Here is an 18,751-nt window from a genome sequence, read left to right as displayed (position 1 = left end):
TTATGTTTTAGTTGTAAAAAAATCAAGTACAGAAGAAGCCAGACACAAAAGGTCACTTACTGTATTATGTCATTTATATGAAATATCCAGAATAGTTAAAACCGTACAGATTGAAAGCAGATTGTTGGTTCCCAGGAACTGGGCAGAGGGGAGTGGAGAATAACTGCTTATTGGCTAATGAGCTTTATTTTGGGGTGATGGAAATGTTTGGGAGTTAGAGGTGGTGCTTGCACAACATGGTGAATATACTGGGTGCCACGGAATTGGTAACTTTAAAATGGTTAATTTTGTGTAGTGGGAATTTCATCTCAATAAAAAATAGCATATTGAAAATTCAACCATTTAAGAGTACAAACTGTTATAATGCAAAGCAGTTCTCCCTCTTGCATAGGCCTTTAGTCTTGCAATCAGGAGGCATCTACTACTGGCTTCTTACTGACACATGCCACCCCATCACCTCCCTCTTTTATTGGAAACCACTGCATATTGCCTTTTTCTACTTAGACTGGAGCTTCTTCCTATTAGCACATACAAATCTACATTATTCCTTTTCAAAACTACCTACTCAAAAAATAGTTAAAGGAATTGTTTTCTAAGTTCTTTAAAGTGGGGTGTGTTTTATCTCGCCATTCTAAATAAACTACTTTTTTCCTGGGGTAATGCCTCTCCTGTAACAAGCTGCTTATTCTGTGCCTGATTTGGTATCGTTGGGTAAATCAGTTGGTTCTTTGCGAGCAGGTTTAAGACTAAGAGCTTCCTTTTGGTGAGTCATTTCTTAGATTCAGGAATGATGGTGGAATTAGCCAAATGCCTTTTATCGCAAGAGAATGAAAAACTCATTTAATTAATTGATAGTCAATAAGCCAATGAATTTGTTCCTTAGCTACAATTTGACCAATAACTCCATTACTGAAGAATGTGTTTTATTTTCCCCCAGAGAAGGCAAATGTGAAATAACTAACTGCAGGACAACTCTGAAGGGATGCCTGTGGAGCCCTCTGTCTCCCAGAGTGCAAACCATTAGTATACAATGTCTGTAAACAGAGATGGCTTTATTGCAGCCAGACAAGATCTCTATTCATGTTAAAGCAAACGAATCAACATGCGGAAACCGCCCCGTATCATAGTCGCATAGGGAGACATGCAGAGAGCTATGATATGCATAGAGTTTTGAAATAGTAACTTACAAGTTCAGCTATAGCTGAGTGACAGTTCTTGACCTAGAAGTTGAAAGACTGGGGAGAAGCAGAGAGATTGCCTTTGGACCCCTTTTGTGTGTGTGTGTGTAAGGAATTGTGGGTAAGTGGGAGGCTTTCTCTTTGGGAGCAGGAGTCTGCTGGCGACTGCTTGGCACCAAGTCTAAACGTCCATTCATTACGGGAAGGAGAGAGAGGGACAAGCAGCAGAAGAAAGCGCTTCCACTACTAATCTCTGGGTCCGCGTCGCAGCGGGACCTGCTGTAAGGATTTGCGTCAGGAAACCGAGGGTGCGGAGTAATGGGTCTTTTAGTGGGATTTTAATTCAGAGTTTGCAATGTGTGGCGCTTATGTGATATTTTGTGAGGCCAACGAAAAATAATTCTTTCTCTCGAATAATAATTCTTTCTCTATATTATTGTGGGTCATATACTACATCAAACATCTTTGGTGCCCGGTCAGCTCAGTTGGTTAGAGCGTGGTGCTAAGAACACCAAGGTGGCTGGTTTGGTCTCCACATGGGCCACTGTGAGCTGCACCCTCCTTAAAAAGAAAAAAAAAATCTTTAGCTCTGAACATTTAGAGTTATAAATACAGAAGGTAGAGAAAACAGGTTCAATAAAGAATCAAATGAGGAGTAAAATTCCCTTCCGCCTAAAGTGATTAGCAACAGGGTTTTCTTCTTTTTTTACTTACATGCTAGAAAAATTAGGTGTGTGAGTGATGTACGTAAATTTGTGCTCACAGATTGGATTATGTGAATTGCTTTGCACGCTGCCTTATTTGCAGTTGTGTCCTGGACACCTCTCTATACCCACACCTGCAGGTCGAGCTCTTCACCTACGTGGACGACACCATAGTATTTATTCAACTTGTCCCTCTTAATGGCGTTTAAGTAGCTTTCCAGTATTTGCTCTTGCAAAAAAGGCTACCAAGAATATGTTTTTACATACCTATTGCACATTGTTGCCAGTCTAGCCATAGAATAAATACTCAGGGTGGCATATGTGGGTCAAAGGTATGTATATTATACTTTTCTCTATTTCCAAGTAATTTTCTAACTGGTTTCCATTATTATGCTGATCGGATTGGTGAAATATGGTACCTTTTTACTCCATTTCTTTCATTAGAAGTGAGATCCAGCGTCTTTTTAAACTATTGATAATTCTCTTTTTGTGAACTCTTTGTTTTCTATTGCGCTGTTTCTATTGGTTTTTCAATTGTCAATTAGGAACATTGATTCTTTATTACATATAATGAGGATAGTTGTTCCCGATTTAGTCACTTTTTACTTGGCTTATGGGTTTTTTTCCATATAGAAATCCAATTGTTGTGTAGTTAAATCTTCATGACTTCTTTATTTTCGAGACCTGTTTTGAGAGGCCTTCCTCCTGAGTTATAAATAATTTTGTCATGTTTTTTCTAGTAAAGTTGTAGTTTTACCGTTAGGCATTATTTGGAAACAAGCCTGAGCCCCCCCACCGTGCAACTTTTGTCCCAACCCAACTTACTGAAGGTCTCGGCTTTCTCCAGTTGTTTGCAGACACTCATTAGAAGTATTTTGAGATTTCTACATGGAAGACACCGTGGGGTAGAGGGTTTGTGCAAGAGCTTTGCTTGGGCTTACGAGAGCTGCCTGACTAGCACCCTGACCGTGGACAAGGGTTTAACCCGTGTCCTCCTCTGTGAGGCAGCTCTCGTGCGGTGCCTGTGCTTTGTCTAATACCACACTTGCCACCGGGCTGAGGTCAGTGACTGCCACCTTTAGAAAACGTTTTATCAGTGTGGGGTTGGTACTCACTTCGCTTCTCGTTGTTACTTCCAGACCGTTGCTCCTTCTTCCTCGCCAAACATGCCCTGCCCCTTGGAACGAGCCGTCAGACGTTCCTGTCCCTACTCCTTCTTTGGGTCTTCTGCAGGCCCCCTCCTCCAGCGTCACTGGAGGTTGGACCAGCCAGTACGCTGCTGTCCTCCCTGTTCCGAGTTCACCATTTCTACATCTGTGTAGGTCAGTCCACAACTAGGACCCTGCAGCTTCTTCCGTCACCTCCTCTCCAGTGATCTTGCCTTCTCTCTTCCTTCAGCTGCCCATCCCCGGGATGACCCCGATTATCCTGACACCCAGGCGTCCAGCACCCGCTCTGGTCACCACCCTCCCTCAGTGCGTCTCATCCTTTTGCACCTGGTCTTTAGAAATAAGCCATTTCCACTGGCACCTCAGCCCTGCTTCCGTGTTAGTGTTCACTGCCACCCTATGGGCTCCCTCTCCTTCCTTCTGGAATGTGGTCTGTTCTCCTCCCTTCATAATCACCCAGCAAAACCCAGCTTTGGCTGAGTCCAGTTTTTGCTCTTGCGCGCCTGCCCCTGAGCTGCTGGTGGGCTGGCGGGAATGCGGGGCCCAGTCCCCTCCTGCCGTGTGTCTGACCACAGTGCTGGCTCAGCAGGGCCCAGCCGTCCTGCCATGTCCCCCTGGCTTCCAGAAACCACACTCTCCAGGTTTATTCCTATGCACTGGCAGCGCCTTCCTTCTCTGTGGCTACACGCTGGACGGCCGCACGCTGATCCTCTGCCCTCTTGTTCTTCATCCCTTTGATATCCGTGCCCAGGTGAGCTCATTCAGTCCCCTGCCTGGTGAAGCATGCAGACACCGATGGCCCTCAACTTGTGTCACTAGATCGCCCCCAGGAGCGGTAGCTCTGTGTACATTGACTCGTGGGTGTCAGAGAGGTGTCACAGGCCCTGGGGCCCCACTCACACAATTGCTCAAGACAAAAACCTGCACACATCTTGAATTCTTTCCCTCCCTCTCTGCCACCCTCCCCTTCTTTTCTTCCTTCCTTTCTTCCTTCTATCCATCCATCCAATGCTTAGAGGTCTGTCTTCAGAATCCATCTGGGTTCTAACCTTTTACTGCTGTCATCACTTTTCCCCAGCTAGGTCACTGTCACTCTTTGTGGGGCACACTCTGTCTCCACATCGTTGCCGTTTCCTGCTCCTCGCTTCACTCAGGTCTCACCTAAAACATCAGCTTATCAGGAAGGCCTTACCGACCACACTCAGCTCCCTTCTCTTGACTTTGTTTTATTGTATTATAGCTCTTCTCATTAACTGATGGCGCACACACACACACACACACACACACACACACACACACACACCACATAACTGATGCTATATACGCACACATACTGCCATCAGTTAGTGAAAAGAGCTATAATAAAATTAAACAAGGTAAAGAAATATATATATGTGTATATATGTATGTGTATGTGTGTCTGTGTGTGTATACACACACACAAGGTGTGATCACAAAATATGGTGAATGTTTAAATAAAAAAGTTAATACAGTGAAAGACACATTGCCATTAATCACCCTCAAAATACTCCCCCTCGCTTTGATCACACTTATCCCATCGTTTTTGCCATTTTCTGAAGCAGTTCTGGAAGTCCTCTGTCGGGAGTGTCTTCGGTGGTGTTGTCATGACTACCTTGATGTCCTGAATCATTTTGACTTTGGGGAAGAGCCAGAACAGAAGTCCTTTGGTGCCAGATCCGGTAAGTAAGATGAATGAGGACACATCATAATGTTTTTATTTGACAGAAATTGTTGTACCAGAAGCAAAGTGTGCCATGGAGCCTTTCTGTTGTGATCACAAAATATGGTGAAAGCTGCTGCCGAGTGCCATCCAATGGAAAGGCAGGGATCTTCAATATGGGAAGCAGTGTGTGGAACCTTAGTAACAGAGTGTGACAAGTTTCAACTTGTTTGGTGTAGTCAGTCGGGTGTGAGCTACGGTTGAGAGAAGGTGTATGTAGTTTTTTTGTGTTTTTTTTTTTAATTGGGGAATATTGGATAACAATGTTTCTCCAGGGCCCATCAGCTCCAAGTCATTGTCCTTCAATCTAGTTCTGGAGGGCGCAGCTCAGCTCTAAGTCCAGTCTCCGTTTTCAGTCTTTAGTTGCAGGGGGCACAGCCCACCATCCCATGTGGGAATCGAACCGGCAACCCTGTTGTTCAGAGCTCGCACTCTAACCAACTGAGCGATTCGGCCGCCCCAAGAGAAGATGTGTTTTAAAGTGTGCCATAAATCATCCTCCATCATGACAATGCTCCATGTCACACATTGCTTCTGGTACAGCAGTTTCTATAAAATAAAAGCATTACAGTGTGTCCTCATCCACCTTATTCACTGGACCTGGCACCATGTGACTTCTGCTCTTCCCCAAAGTCAAAATGATTCAGGGCATCGAGGCAGCCACGACAGCACAACTAAAGACACTCATGAAAGAGGACTTCCAGAACTGCTTCAGGAAGCGGCAAGAACGATGGGATATGTGTGTTCAAAGCAAGGGGGAGAATTTTGAGGGGGATTAATGGCAATGTGTCTTGTAGTGTAATAAATTTTTTTTTTTAATTTAAACATTCACCATATTCTTTGATCACACCATATATATATATATATATGTGTATATACTATATATCGTGTTTCCCCCAAAATAAGACCTAGCTGGACAATCAGCTCTAATACATCTTTTGGAGCAAAAATTAATATAAGACCCAGTCTTATATTATAGTTAAATAAGACTGGGTCTTATATTAATTTTTGCTTCAAAAAATGCGTTAGAGCTGATTATCCGGCTAGGTCTTATTTCCGGGGAAACACAGTATGTACACATATATATGTATCTCAGTGTGTGTATATATATGTATATTACACATGCATGCAGATTACAAAGTTCTTAAAGTTTTGAGTGGTTGTCCCTAACCCTATTTTTTTCTTAAATCTTGTTATTTTAGTGATTCCAGCTGTTCTTAGTTTGGTAAACTAATTTAACAAGGAATAATTTTACCTACAACGCGCTAACAGGACTCACTTATATACAGATGTACATGCAATCAGTGAAAGAAATAAGTGAGTAGAAAAATTGCTGCATATTTTGCACCAGGTTTGCTCTCTCAGGTGATTCCAGGCAATTGAGTTTTGTTCATGCTTTGATGTAACATCCTTGTTTGTATACAGGAGTGGGTTAATTAAATTATATGCAAGTGAAATTGAAATTACCAGAGGAGCACACTCTTAGGAAACTAGAAGTCTTACCTTATACTTTCGTTTCAAGTGACAAATAGTAGTCCTTTTTTTTTTTTCTTTTTTTTTTTTTTTTTTAATATTATCAGCGGATAGTGTGTGGGCTTACAGATTCCTACACAGTCTGAACTTGAAAGCAGGACCACGTCTTCTCCATCTTTGCATCTCTCTACCCAGTCTCTCAGCAGGTGGGAGGAGGGCAAGAGAAGGTTGACACATGGATGAGTATTTACTAGGTGTTCCTGCTGAAACCCAATCCTTGCATGCCTGGTGCTCCACGGAACCTCACCCTAAGAATAGCAGGGTTTGTGGGGTCATGACTGACCACTCCCAGCCTGTCCAGCTTCCTAGGCAGAGCCCTTCTAAGAGCAATGCTTGCTACGTAGACAAGGGAGCCATTGCTGAGGCGGCCACAAGTCACATTAAACATAAGGGTGGGAAAACCAGCTGGTGAAATGCTGCAGCATTTTCATTCACGCCTGAGGCTCTCTGGCAGTGGGGCTCCGGTAAGGTAGGGGACACAGGACGTTGTAACCTGCCAACCGCCTGGAAGCCACACAGGCTCAAGACACACCCTCTGCATGCAGCCTCTGTATAAATTTTGTTATAATGCATCTAAAAACGTCTACTGTCGCCAGTGGACCAGCTGAGCAGAGCGCTTGTCTTTCCTGCTGAAGATTATAATTCTATTTACTGGCTCTTACCTGGGAAAAATGGCAGGAACACAGGGTAAAGGAGATTGCATTGTATTGCCTTTCGTTTGAAGGGTCTGCGTTTATTTCTAAGTAAAGGCAGAAAATAGACTTGCAAAAAGTGGAACCACGTTTTCTGAAGTTGGCATCTTGAGGCTTTCCAGGATCAAGCGGGGGAGGGCAGCTTTTGGCAGATGAAGGGGATCGCTCCCTGCCGGTGCCAGGTGGTATTGTGGGAGGCCAGGGCTCTCAGACTTGACATTGAGGGTCTGGACTTCAGTGGGCTGTCCTGAGCATTGCAGGAAAATTCACTTTCTCAGGCTGTGTGTGGGTGGACAGACTTCTGAAAGCAGTGAGGAAGGAATAGCTACCGAGGAGCTCAGTGGGTTTATCCAGCTGGATGTATCTCATGTCTGCCCAGATCTCAACACTTGCTGCTCTCTGATGCTCAGCTTGGAAGTGACTAGAAAGACAGGATTGATTTTGTTCTTTCCTGCCTGTCCAGAGACGCCTAAAAATAAGGGAGGTTCAGACACTGGGGTGGCATTCCTGAGCAGCAGAAGCTGTTTCAGAGAAAAGAAAGCGTTTTGGAAATTCTGGGGTTATCCTGCCTTACTCTTTTTTTAAAAAAATTTTTTTTAGTTGATGTGTTTCCTTTTAAATAGTTTCATTGAGAGATAATCCACATAGTATAAAAGTCACCACTTTAAGGTGTACAGTTCAGTGGTTTTCAGTCTTTTCACAGTTGTACGAGCACCGTCACATCTGATTCCGGAACATTTCAGTTTCCTTCCAAACACCCTGTGTCCACAGCAGTCACTCCTTACCCTCCTCACCCCAAACCCCCGGAAAGCACTTGTCCGCTTTCTTCTCTCTGTGGATTTGCCTGTTCCGGACATTTCATAGACATGGTTTCTTGCCGTAGGCGGCCTTTTGTGCCTGGCGTCTTTCACGTAGCATGATGTCCTCACCGTTCATCCGTGTTGTAGCACGCGTAAGCATATCATTCCTTTTTATGGCCAGCTCCACTGCCATATTTTGTTTACACACTCACCAGTCGGTGGACATTTGAGTCGTTTCCACTTTTCAGCTGTTACGAATGATGCTGCTGCCCAGGTGTTCACGCCCAGGTTTTGGTGTAGACATTTGTTTCATTTCTCTCGGGTACACGCCTAGATATAGCATTGCTGGGTCATGTGGTACCTCTATGTCTCACACTTTGCGGAACTGCCAGACTGTTTCCCAAAGCAGCTGCACACCCCCACATTCCCAGCGGCCATGTTGAGGGTGCAGAGTTCTCCACATGGTCGCCTCCCCTTGGTACGATTCTGGCCGTCCTCATGGCCGTGAAGCGGTAGGTCATTGTGGCTTAGATTTGCATTTCCCTAATTGAATATTCATGTTGAGTACTTGGTTATGTGCTTATTGGATACTGAGTATATGTTTTGGAGAAATGCCTAGTCAGCTCTTTGGCCCATTTTTAATTTGGGTTATTTGTCTTTTTATTGTTGAGTTGTATGTGTTCTTTATATAATCCAAATGCAAGGTCCTTATGATTAGTATATATTTTTCCCATTCTGTGGGCTGCCATTTACTTTATTGATGGTGTTTTTGACACGAAAAATTTGTAGTTTATGGCTATCCAATACAACTGTTTTGTAGTTGTTTGTGCTTTTGGAGAATTATATGAGAAACTAGTACCTAATCTAAGGTCACAAAGATTTGCTGCTATGTTTTCTCCCAAGAGTTTTACATTTAGGTCTATGATCCATTTTGAGTTCATTTCTGTGAAACGTGTATGGTCTGTGTCAAGATTCATTTTTTGAGTGTCAGCGCCATTTGTTGAGAAGACCATCCATCATTTACCCTTTGAATTGTCATGACAGTGTTGTCAAAAATTAGTTAACCATCAATGTGTGAGTTTATTTCTGGACTGTTAATTCTAATCCATTGGTCTGTATGTCTGTCCGTATGCCACTACCACGCTATCTTGATTACTAGTTTTTTGTTTTGTTTTGGTTTGGTTTTTTGATACCAGGAAGTTTCACTCCTCCAACTTTGCTTTTGGTTCTATTGGCTGCTCAAAGGTTCTTTTGCAAGGCTCTTTGGCTATTCAAAGTCTCTTAGATTTCTATGTGCATTGTTAGGATCAGTTTATCAATTTCTGCAAGAGAAGGATGTTGGGATTTTACTAGAGATTGCATTGAATCTACAGACAAGTCCGGGGAGCACTGCGATCTTGACAATATTGTCTGCCTGTCCACGCGCATAGGATCTTTCTATTTATTTAGGTCTTTTTTTTCTTTCTTCCTTTTTTTAAGGATGGTGCTACTCAAAGTGACCCATGGGAGGATCGAACTTGCAACCTTGGTGTTAGTAGCAATGCGCTCTAACCAGCTGGGCTCACCGGCCGCCCTATTTAGGTCTTTAGTTTCTTGAAATGATGTTCTGGTAGTTTTCAGTGTACAAGTCTTTCACATCATTTAAAAAGTGTATACATTTTTTTTTTTACGCTATTCTAAAATGGGTGTCTTCCGGTAGCATCTACACTTTTCATCCATTCTACCAATTTCTGCCTTTTTACTGTAGTGTTTAGACCGTTTAATGTAATTACTGATAAGGTAGAATTTGCCTGCCATTTTGCTGTTTGTTTCCTGTGGGCCGTATGGCTTTTGTGTGCCTTTATTCCTCCATTTGCCTTTTATAGTCAGTAGTTTCTAGTACTACTTACAATTTAAGTCTGTTGTTTATTTTATTATACATTTTTGAGTTATCTTAGTGGTTGCCCTGGGGGTTACAATGAACATAATCTTGTCTTATTTTGAAGCTTCCCTATGAACCTGAACCTGTCCTTGTAGAAGTCCCAGTGGGGCCAACCTGCACGGCTGTGATGGAAAAAGCTGGGGACAAAATGGGACACTCAGGGACAACTTGTTATCTGAGAATTGTCTGTGTTGGTGGATTTATCTGTTAAGTTCTTGGTGGAATTTGGTTATTTATATGGTAAACTTCAGTTCTTCTCCAATGAACTATGGTACTTTCCCAGTGTTTGCTCTGATAAGGTTCTCGTAGTGATACCAGTAGCCTCCCTCGTGGCTTGGAGATTTGAACGGTCCATGCTGAGGCCGATCCTAAGTCAGCATGACGGACTTTGCCATGCTTCCCTCTTCAATCTGCTCTCTAAGCTCCCCTGCCCTTCTGTTCCCCAGGTGCCGGGAGCCGTGCTGAGTGGGATACGCTCCAGTCCCCTCGGTGTGGCGGGACCCTGGGGCCAGAGACGTCCTAGTTCTCCGTACGAGGGGAAGAGCCCGCTGAATGCTCACCAGCTCACCAGGATTTGGCCAGAAGGCGGTTCCTTTCCTCCCCTCACGACTTCTCAGAGGTACTTTTGAATTTGGGAAATGAAGGCTTGCAAACCTTCATTTATGTCTTTCAGTGGAATCTCAGGCCATTGATGGGAAAGGCTGCCGGCAGGCCTGGGGGGCTGTCTCGGTACCAGTAAGTCGCCCCGTGGAAGCAGTCGCCCAGTGTGCTTCCCCTGAAGGAATTTTAAGATTGCTCCTTAATACGTTATGTTGACTGTTACAGTGATCAGTTCTTCACAGAGTTTCCTCCCCGGGTCCTCATGGATTCCTCCCTGGGTCTTCACGACCTTTCAGTCAGTGCTGTCAGTCTCACTTTGTAGAGCAGGGAACAGATTTATAAGATGACGGGATGTGCCCAGGGCCTCACTGAACCATTCACTGAGAACAAATGACTCAGCTCCTGGCCGTGCCATGTGCTCTTCTAACTTAGGACACATAGGGACCACACTGTCCCCCGCTCTCACAGAGATCCCAGGTCGTGGGGTGTGATTGGAGGAAGGGGTGGGAACAGGCACGGAGAGACAGACCACGTACAGTTGACAGCACGGAGAAGTAAGTTACATGTGTTGTTCTAAACCATAAATGTTGTGGAAAAAAGAAAAAGTAGATCAAGTTAGGAGGACTGGGGCAGGGGCAGGTTGTCGTTTTAAACGGAGCGGTCTTGGAGGTCTCATGAAAAAGGTGACGTTTGAACATGGAGTTAAGGAGTTGTGGGAACTAGCCACTTCGTGTCTGGAGCAAGAGTGTGGTAGATGGAAGCAAAGGCGGGCGCAAAGGCCCTGGGTCCAGTCCGTATGCACACTAGCCTGTTGGATGGGCCCCAGAGGCAGGGAGGCTGGTGGGGGGCCAGCTGAGAGCAGTGAGTCCTCGGGAGGGGTCGGGGGTAGGCGGAAACTGACCACCAGGGGGAATTCTGGGTTTTAAGATGGGAAGCCAGTGCGGGGTGTTAGGTGGAAGGGGACAGGCTTTGCATTGCGTGTTAATATGCTCAGTCTGGCCTCTGTGTTGGTAGCAGAAAGTTGGGGTGGAGGACGAGGGTAGACCAGAAAATCGCAGAGGCCACTAGAGAAGTCCACTGTAGTAATTCAGATGATAATGGTGGCTTGCCCCACTGGTAGCTGTGGATTTAGTGAAAAGTGGTCCCATTCTGGATATATTTTGAAGATTGAGCCCTTGTGCTGTCCTGGCAGAATGGCTGTGGTGTGAGAGGGAGGGAAGGGTCTGCACTGATGGCAAAGAGTTTAGCCTGGATAACTAGATGGTGTTGGTGACGACTTCGTCTAGCTGAGAGGGGGAAGGCTGCAGGTGGAGAAGGCTTGGTGCAAAGAGCGATTAGAAGTTCAGTCTTGAGCATGTTGAGTTTGAGATTGTGAGACACCCACATGGAGATGCTGAGTGGGCAGTTACATCCAGATCTGAGAGCTGCAGGCAGTGATCTGAGCTGGAGACAGCATGGGAGTCTTTGGCCGATCGTTGGTATTTAAAGGAATAAGACCAGATGAGATCCCCGTGAGAGGAAAGTTGTAAGGATTGGACCCTGAGACATTCCAGCTTCATGAGGTCCAGAGGAAGAGCCAGCAGTGGAGACCAAGAGGGAATGACCAGAGATGTAGGGAAAACCAAGAGTGTGGAGTCTTGGAAGCCCCATGAAATCATTTCAAAAGGGCAGAGTGAGGAGCTGCGTTCGGTGTGCAGATGGGCCAGGCGAGGCGATGACTGAGAATTGCCTCTTGGATCGGAGCTCTGCATGTCATGGGTGGCTTTGGTCAAAATAGTACAATGCCATGTGACTGGTGGCCCTGGCAGCAAAAGCCCGAGTGGAGTGGGTGTGGAGGGAAGGATGGAGGGGAGGAATCAGACGGAGACGGAGGTTGTCGACAACTGTGTAGGGCTTTGCCGCAAAGGGGAGCAGAATATGGGGTGGGGTCCGCTGAGGTCAATTAGGCCAAGAGAATTCGTGTTGACACTTCATGTTTAGCATTCGTATGTTTATGCTGATGGGAACGAAAAATTAATAAGGACCGAGGGTGGCTGAGGTCGTTTCTTGGGTAGGAGAGGGGTGCATTTGTGCACAGGGGGAGTCATTTGCGATAGGAGATGCACACAGGCAGTTAGTTCCTGCTGGGGGTGGACCGGGACCCTCAGGGGGGTGCCGGGGAGGGGGCGCTCCGAGGAGGAGCTACAGTTTTCTTCCGATTGCTTCTGTTTTCTTTGGGAAATAGGAAACAGAGTCACCAGCTGATGCTATGGCAGAGGAGGGATTGGAAGTTTGGGGGGACAAGGGAAGGCGTGAGAAGTCCTCTGGAAAGAGGGACCTGCAGAGTGGTCACCTGGCAGCTAGTGGCCACAGCCTGTAGGCCCGGATCAGTGTGAGTGTGTTTTTCAAGACACCTCAGCTGGGGAATTAAAGGGACATAGTAGGCCAAGAACTGAATTATCCTTGGGCCGAGTGGAAAGGGGCAAAATGAAAGGGTGGCATTAAATGACAGTGGATGCAGGACAGAGATGGCACTGGTCACGCAGACATTAAGACAGTGGCGTGAGGAGAGAGGACATCAGGAGTGAGGAGGTGATAGGGCTGGACGATGGGCAGGTTGGAGGTGCAGGAGGCGATGGGGCTGGACGATGGGCGGGTTGCAGGTGCAGGAGAGGTCTGGGACGCTGCAGGAAGAGGCTGGGGAGACGGCGGTGCTGGCAGACGCTGTGTGCGGACCTGGCACTCTGGCCCTCCCTGTAGCCCACATCCTCGTCACCCCGCGCACTTCTCACCTCTACACTTTGAAAGGAGCAGCTTGAGAAATCTTCCTGAACCCCTGACCATGTACTCATAGGACCAGCACGCCCCTTTGGTGATCCTGGGAATATATTGCTAACATGTGACTGACACATCTCTTTGCTGAGTCACATGGCAGTCTGCATCCCTGCCATCACTGTGGTGGGGGAGGAGGACATGGAACGTTGGTATTTGAACATTTGAGGCTGTTCCTCCCTTTTTCACATACCTTGGATACTAAGTGCATTGTAACCTTTTTTTAAAAAAACAAAAAACCTTAACTTGAATGTTTTGGGGTTACTGCCTCTTTGCAGTGCACTTACTGGCCCAGAAAGACACGGCCTCCTCAGGTAGGAGGGAAGGCGTAAACCCTGGCACGGTGTACCGCCGGGCCCAGGGGGCTGGGCATTTTTGCTGCGTCTGCCCACGCTGCGTCCCTGGACAATCCCTTTGGGACTCTCTCTCCAGCAAATTCCAAGAACTGAAATGGTTCATAGTTACAAAAGATTCATGTGGAAGAAGCCAAAATACCAGAAAATGACATTCCAGCACAAGCGCAGATATTTTTAAATGCTTAGGAGTTATAAAGAGAAACAGTCTTCGTGGAATAGAAACCACCCAAGTCATACTCCTGTGACTGACTGAAGCAGCTGAATCTGAAAGATGGTTTTGTTTTGTGTTTTTTCTTCAAGTGGAGAATGTCATCAGTAAAAACAAAACAAAACAAAACACACAAAAAACTCTTCGGTGGAGAAACTTTAGTTTGGCCTTGGCCTTGACTGAGCGCTGAGGGTGGCCAGCGTCTGCCGAGCTGCAGCTGTGGAGACTGCCCAGGGCCACTCTGCTTCTAGCTAGTGAAGCTTTAAGGCAAAGGTCGTTCAAAACACTAACCAGAATCGAAAATATCAGTACCCTGCTTTCGTTCTCGTGGTTTCAGTGTCGCTGAGGTAGCTAAACAATATTTTTAGAAATGGAAACACATAAAGGTGCTGTTCTGAGGTGCTATGGCTGAGGGTTCTGTTAAAATAGCTCAGAACGACCACATTTTCCGCATTTATATCAGGAGAGCTGCAGTGTCTTTGTTTTCACATTTTTGGGTTCCTTTTCTGTTTGTTTTGAGAGCCTCGGGTCATTTTCATGTATGTGCTTTCCTCTAAGCTTTGTTGTCAAGTCTTCTGCCAGGCCAGTTTTCTTGGTGTTTCCACATGCCAAGTTCAAGTGGCCTGATAACTACAAAGGAAAGAGTGTGCCTGTTCTCTAGGACACGGTGGATTCCGCCAGGGGGTGGAGCAGCAGAAATTTAATGAGCGTCTGTTATAATGCAAGGACTGTGAGGGGGAGAAGAGGAAAACAGGCAGGTTTCTGCTTTTATGGTTTTGGGCACAGGACAGAGCAAAACCGAGTGGCTAAGAAATGGGTGCTGTGTATGAGGGGCTCCCTCCCAACTAAGACATTTTTGAGGCTGCAGTGGAGAGAAAAGAGACGTAAAGGCAGCCCTGGGACCACTTGTGCGGGACCATCAGCATTTGTAGTTAGGACCTGTCTTGTGGCTGGTGGAGAACCATGACCATTAGTGAAGGGGAGGGAGAGGATTAAAACAAAACAAATGTGTTTTGGACCCATTTATTTGGACCCATTTCTTGTGGAAGAGAAGACGGAAAGCAGGGAAAGAGTCAAAAGGCCAAGTTTGATCATGCAGCTTAACAAAATTAAGGTACTTTCCCCTCTGACTTTAAAAATTCAGTGCTGTTTTGGTTGTACCCAAAGCCTAACAACAAAGCTTCATAGACACATTTACCAACGGAATCTCATGCCTCCTGTGATACTTCCATAAATAACTTACGATTTTAGCTACACTTAACATTGCTAGACTAAATACCAATGAGGGAACCATTAGTGTCTGGTCATTGTAACTTGTTATAAGGTGAATAACATACTTCAGTTACCTCAATCTCATTTTAATCCTGACTTTACTGATTTTAATAATCTATTTTTTGTGTGTCCCATGATTTATTTCTCAATGTTTTAAAAAGTCTATCTATCTATCTATCTATCTATCTATCTATCTATCTATCTATCTATCTATCTACACACTTATTTGAATTTAAAAATAAGATGAAACCTTTTCTGATAGAAAAGAGGTCGCATTGGCTGCTTGAAGTGACAGTGAAAACTGTCTTTATCTCAAGTTATTGGGCTGAGCTAAATATGCAAGTATTATGGACAAACATAATCGAGGCATTACAATAAAATCATGCGTTAAGATATTTTATATGGGAAGGTGCATTTAAATCACTATTTTTTCAAGTTTTCTCTGAGTATATTGGTTTAAGCAAGGTGCCTTCTATGAAAAAGTAGTAAGTACAATTAAGCTATTTCTAGAGTCTCAGTCTATCTCTTGATAGACTACCCAGAAATTGGGGCTTGGATGACTGACATCTTGGTAACTCATTCTTGTGAGGGTCCAGAAGTTTCCAATGGTTTTCTTTTGTAAAAAGTTCCACTGATGAAATTGTCTAAAACTCGTTTTTATTTCATTTCTATGTGAGTTTTTGGCATATAAGTGGAAGACTGTGAAGAATTCTGTTTCATTTTTACAAAACACCATCTGGTCTCATCTATGTGCTTATGTGAACGAATGAAGAAAGTTATTATGTATATAAAAATGAAAAATTGGAGCAAAATTGATCTTGAACTGGGCCTTATACATGTAGATGAATTTTATCTATAGATCCCCAAACTTCAGGAGAAAAAAAATCCAAATCTTTTTTTTCTTTGAGAAATACTAATTAGTTTTATTAACTTATTTTTTTTTAAAGCTTGTTTGAGGTATGAATCAGCTTGTAACACAGTTAAACTGTACAACGATCCTACAGCTGAGACCATGCAGTGTTTATCTTTGTCTGGCTTGTTTCACTGAGCATAATGCCCTCTGGGTGCATGCATGTTGTTGAAAATGGCAGGGCGTCCTTCTTTTTAGAGGCTAATAATAATCCATTATATATATGTAGATAGATAGATATAGCTACAGACAGCTCACATTTTCTTTATCCTCCCTCGATGGACACTTAGATTGTCTCCATACCTTAGCTGTTGTGAATCGTGCTGCAAACATGGGAGGGCAGATATCTCTCAGATACTAGTTACTCAAATGTCAGTTACTAGTTAAGAACTAAAAGCAAATGATATAAATGATCAGCTGCAGCCTCCTGGGACCCGAGGAAAGGGGAAAGAAGACTGGTGAGTGTACGTGTGTCGCACCCACGCTGAACCATGAAACCACAGAAGATACAAACAAGATGACAGGAAGCGCCCTTGCTCACAGCTGTGAGGAGGGCTGGGCGTTCCATGGCCATGCATGTTTTGTCCTCTGAGGACGGAGATTCCGATTCCAAGGGAGGGCTGTAGGAATTTGGAGGATCTGGCTAAGGGATGTATTCCATGCCAGCACAGAGAGAAAGGAGTTTGGCTTTAATCTTAGGCTCCTGAAGCCACTGTCTAAATGTCCAGAGAGAGATGCAATAATTTAAGTAGCTGCTAATTACGATAGCAGTCACTTGCATATCACTTTGGTGTTTATAAATGAACTTCCAGGTGCACCACTATCTCATTAGCTTACACAGCTCCCCTCTGATGATCGCTGTTGTTCTTCCCATCACCCAGGTGAGAAAGCTAAGACTGAAAGTGCCTTGGGCAAGACCATGCACCTGGTAGGTAATAGGTGGAGTTGCAACAAACCCAGAATGCCCACCGTCCAGGTCTCATGACCTTTCTGCCTGATAACGAAGGTCTTGGGGGGACTCAGCACCAGCAAATCAGGGAGGATTAGGAAATCTTGGAAAACATCTTGGTTTCGAGTGGAAGTCATTTCGGATTGCAAGACACACACAGGATCCCGATGGGCAGGTGCGTGCGGGGGTGAGATGGGGTCATCTCTGGATGTTGGAGTTTTGGGAGAAGCCCTTTAAGGGGTATTGGCTGGTGCTTTATGGGTTTCTAAAGATATCTTGAGCCCTAGTAGTAACTGTGCCCAGCTATGGGAGGGGCCATGTATATGTATTTATATATGAAGAATTATTTGCAGAGTTGAGGAACATCACCGTGAAGTCCATTAATGGATGGGGTTGATGTGGGGAGAGGAGCAGGGCCCGTGGGCTCTGGGCATCTGTGCCTGGACATGTAGGTCATGCAGGTGACCACACAGCACTTTGTCATCTTGTTCTGGATCCTCTTGGGCAAATTTGAGTTCAGTACTGGTGCAAGCTGAAGGGAGCACCAGAGAGTGGAATCTTTTCACCAGTAGCCCCAGAAAGAAAATCTGCAGTTTGGGGTTTGGAAAAGTCAGAATGAAGACCATACTGTGACTTCTCCACTGTGTAAGTGGAGAATGTAAGGATTAACGAGAAACAGGGAGTTTTGTATATAAATTGTGCCAAAATGGGAAAAAGTCACCTTTCATAATCTTTAAACAGGGGGCTACGCTGGGGGAAGCGTCTCACAGTCCCCCCCACCCCTTTTTTTGGCATCAAAAAGTGTCCAGTAGAATAGAGAATAAATCAAAAGCACATGGTGTGAGGAAGGTTCTTATTCTTTTATAGGACAAGACATGAAAGATGTCCTCTCTATTGAAAGGGTCGTGACATCAGTAAGTCTTAAGAGCTGGGTCAGTCAGTGCTGCTCTGATTGCTGTAGCTCTCTCCTAAGTCTTACTAGCTAGCCCCCTCACCTTTTCTGTCTTTGTGAGGTTTGGCTGTACTTGGGCTTCTGCCCTTCTATAGAAATTTCAGAGCTTATGAAACAGCAACAGCAAACAAGAAAAATGCAAACAACAAACCCTGTTGGGAATTTGCTTAGATGGTATTAAATCTCTAGGTCAGTTTAGAAAGAACTGACTTTTGATATTGAGTCCTGCTATCTATAACATTGTATTGCTATCCATACTATTTGCCTTTACAAATTATTTTTGGTAAAGCTTTATACTTTTCTGTCCATAAGTCTTAACTCCTGTATGCACCTAGATACATGCAGCATATGTTTGTTTTTTCTTAGGCGCCTTAGTTTTGGAGTGCCTTAGGAGGCGTATTTACTTGGGTATAAAAATGTAATTGATACTTGTATATTGATCATACATCCAGCCACTTTATTAAACCTTTAGTATTTGTAATATTTTGTTTATAGTTCCTCCTACATTTAAAAAGTCCATTTGTGAATAATTACAGTACTGCTTATTTCTTTTCAATTTTCTTTTTTTTTCTTGTTTTCCTGTTTGAGTTAGGGCCTATAGTACAGTGTTGAATTGAGCAATGGAAGATACCGTTTTCTCGTTCCTGATCTTTATAAGGAATGTTCTAATTTGATTAAGAATGATGTTTGCTGTCACTTTTTTCCAAATGTCCCTCATTAGGGTAAGTTCCTTTATATATCTGTTTGGCAGAGTTATGTTTTTAATCATAAACGCATGTTGAATTTTATAGAAAGCTGTTTTGCATCTACTAGGATAACCCATATGGGCTCCACTATTTCCCTCTTACTATATTACGTTAAATGTATGGATTATCCCAGTGGTAAATTCCCTTGTACTCCTAGAATAAATTTAGCTTGTTCGACTTTTCTTTTTTGTTTTTTGTTTTTTTCTTCC

At 44.3% G+C, this 18,751-nt stretch overlaps 1 protein-coding gene across 3 annotated transcripts in view; it reads left to right on the top strand.

The window, feature by feature from the left end:
- RNF144A (ring finger protein 144A) overlaps nucleotides 1–18,751 on the top strand; it is a 97,272-nt gene that overhangs the window by 13,878 nt on the left and 64,643 nt on the right. Inside the window, exon 2 of one of the 3 annotated variants that reach the window (XM_019757622.3) lies at nucleotides 10,185–10,357. The exons of 1 other annotated variant lie outside the window; for it this stretch is intronic. In XM_019757622.3, coding sequence (XP_019613181.2) covers nucleotides 10,291–10,357 — 67 coding nt within the window. In that variant the 5' untranslated portion in view covers nucleotides 10,185–10,290. Of the gene's footprint in view, nucleotides 1–10,184; nucleotides 10,358–18,751 lie in introns of those variants that run through there. One more of the 3 variants, XM_074331653.2, reaches the window with a different exon arrangement.

Source organism: Rhinolophus sinicus, chromosome 2, assembly GCF_057876585.1.
Source record: "Rhinolophus sinicus isolate RSI-liver-muscle chromosome 2, RSI-T2T, whole genome shotgun sequence".
NCBI lineage: Eukaryota > Metazoa > Chordata > Mammalia > Chiroptera > Rhinolophidae > Rhinolophus > Rhinolophus sinicus.
Note: the sequence above shows the minus strand (reverse complement) of the source record. Positions and strands in the feature narration are given on the sequence as shown.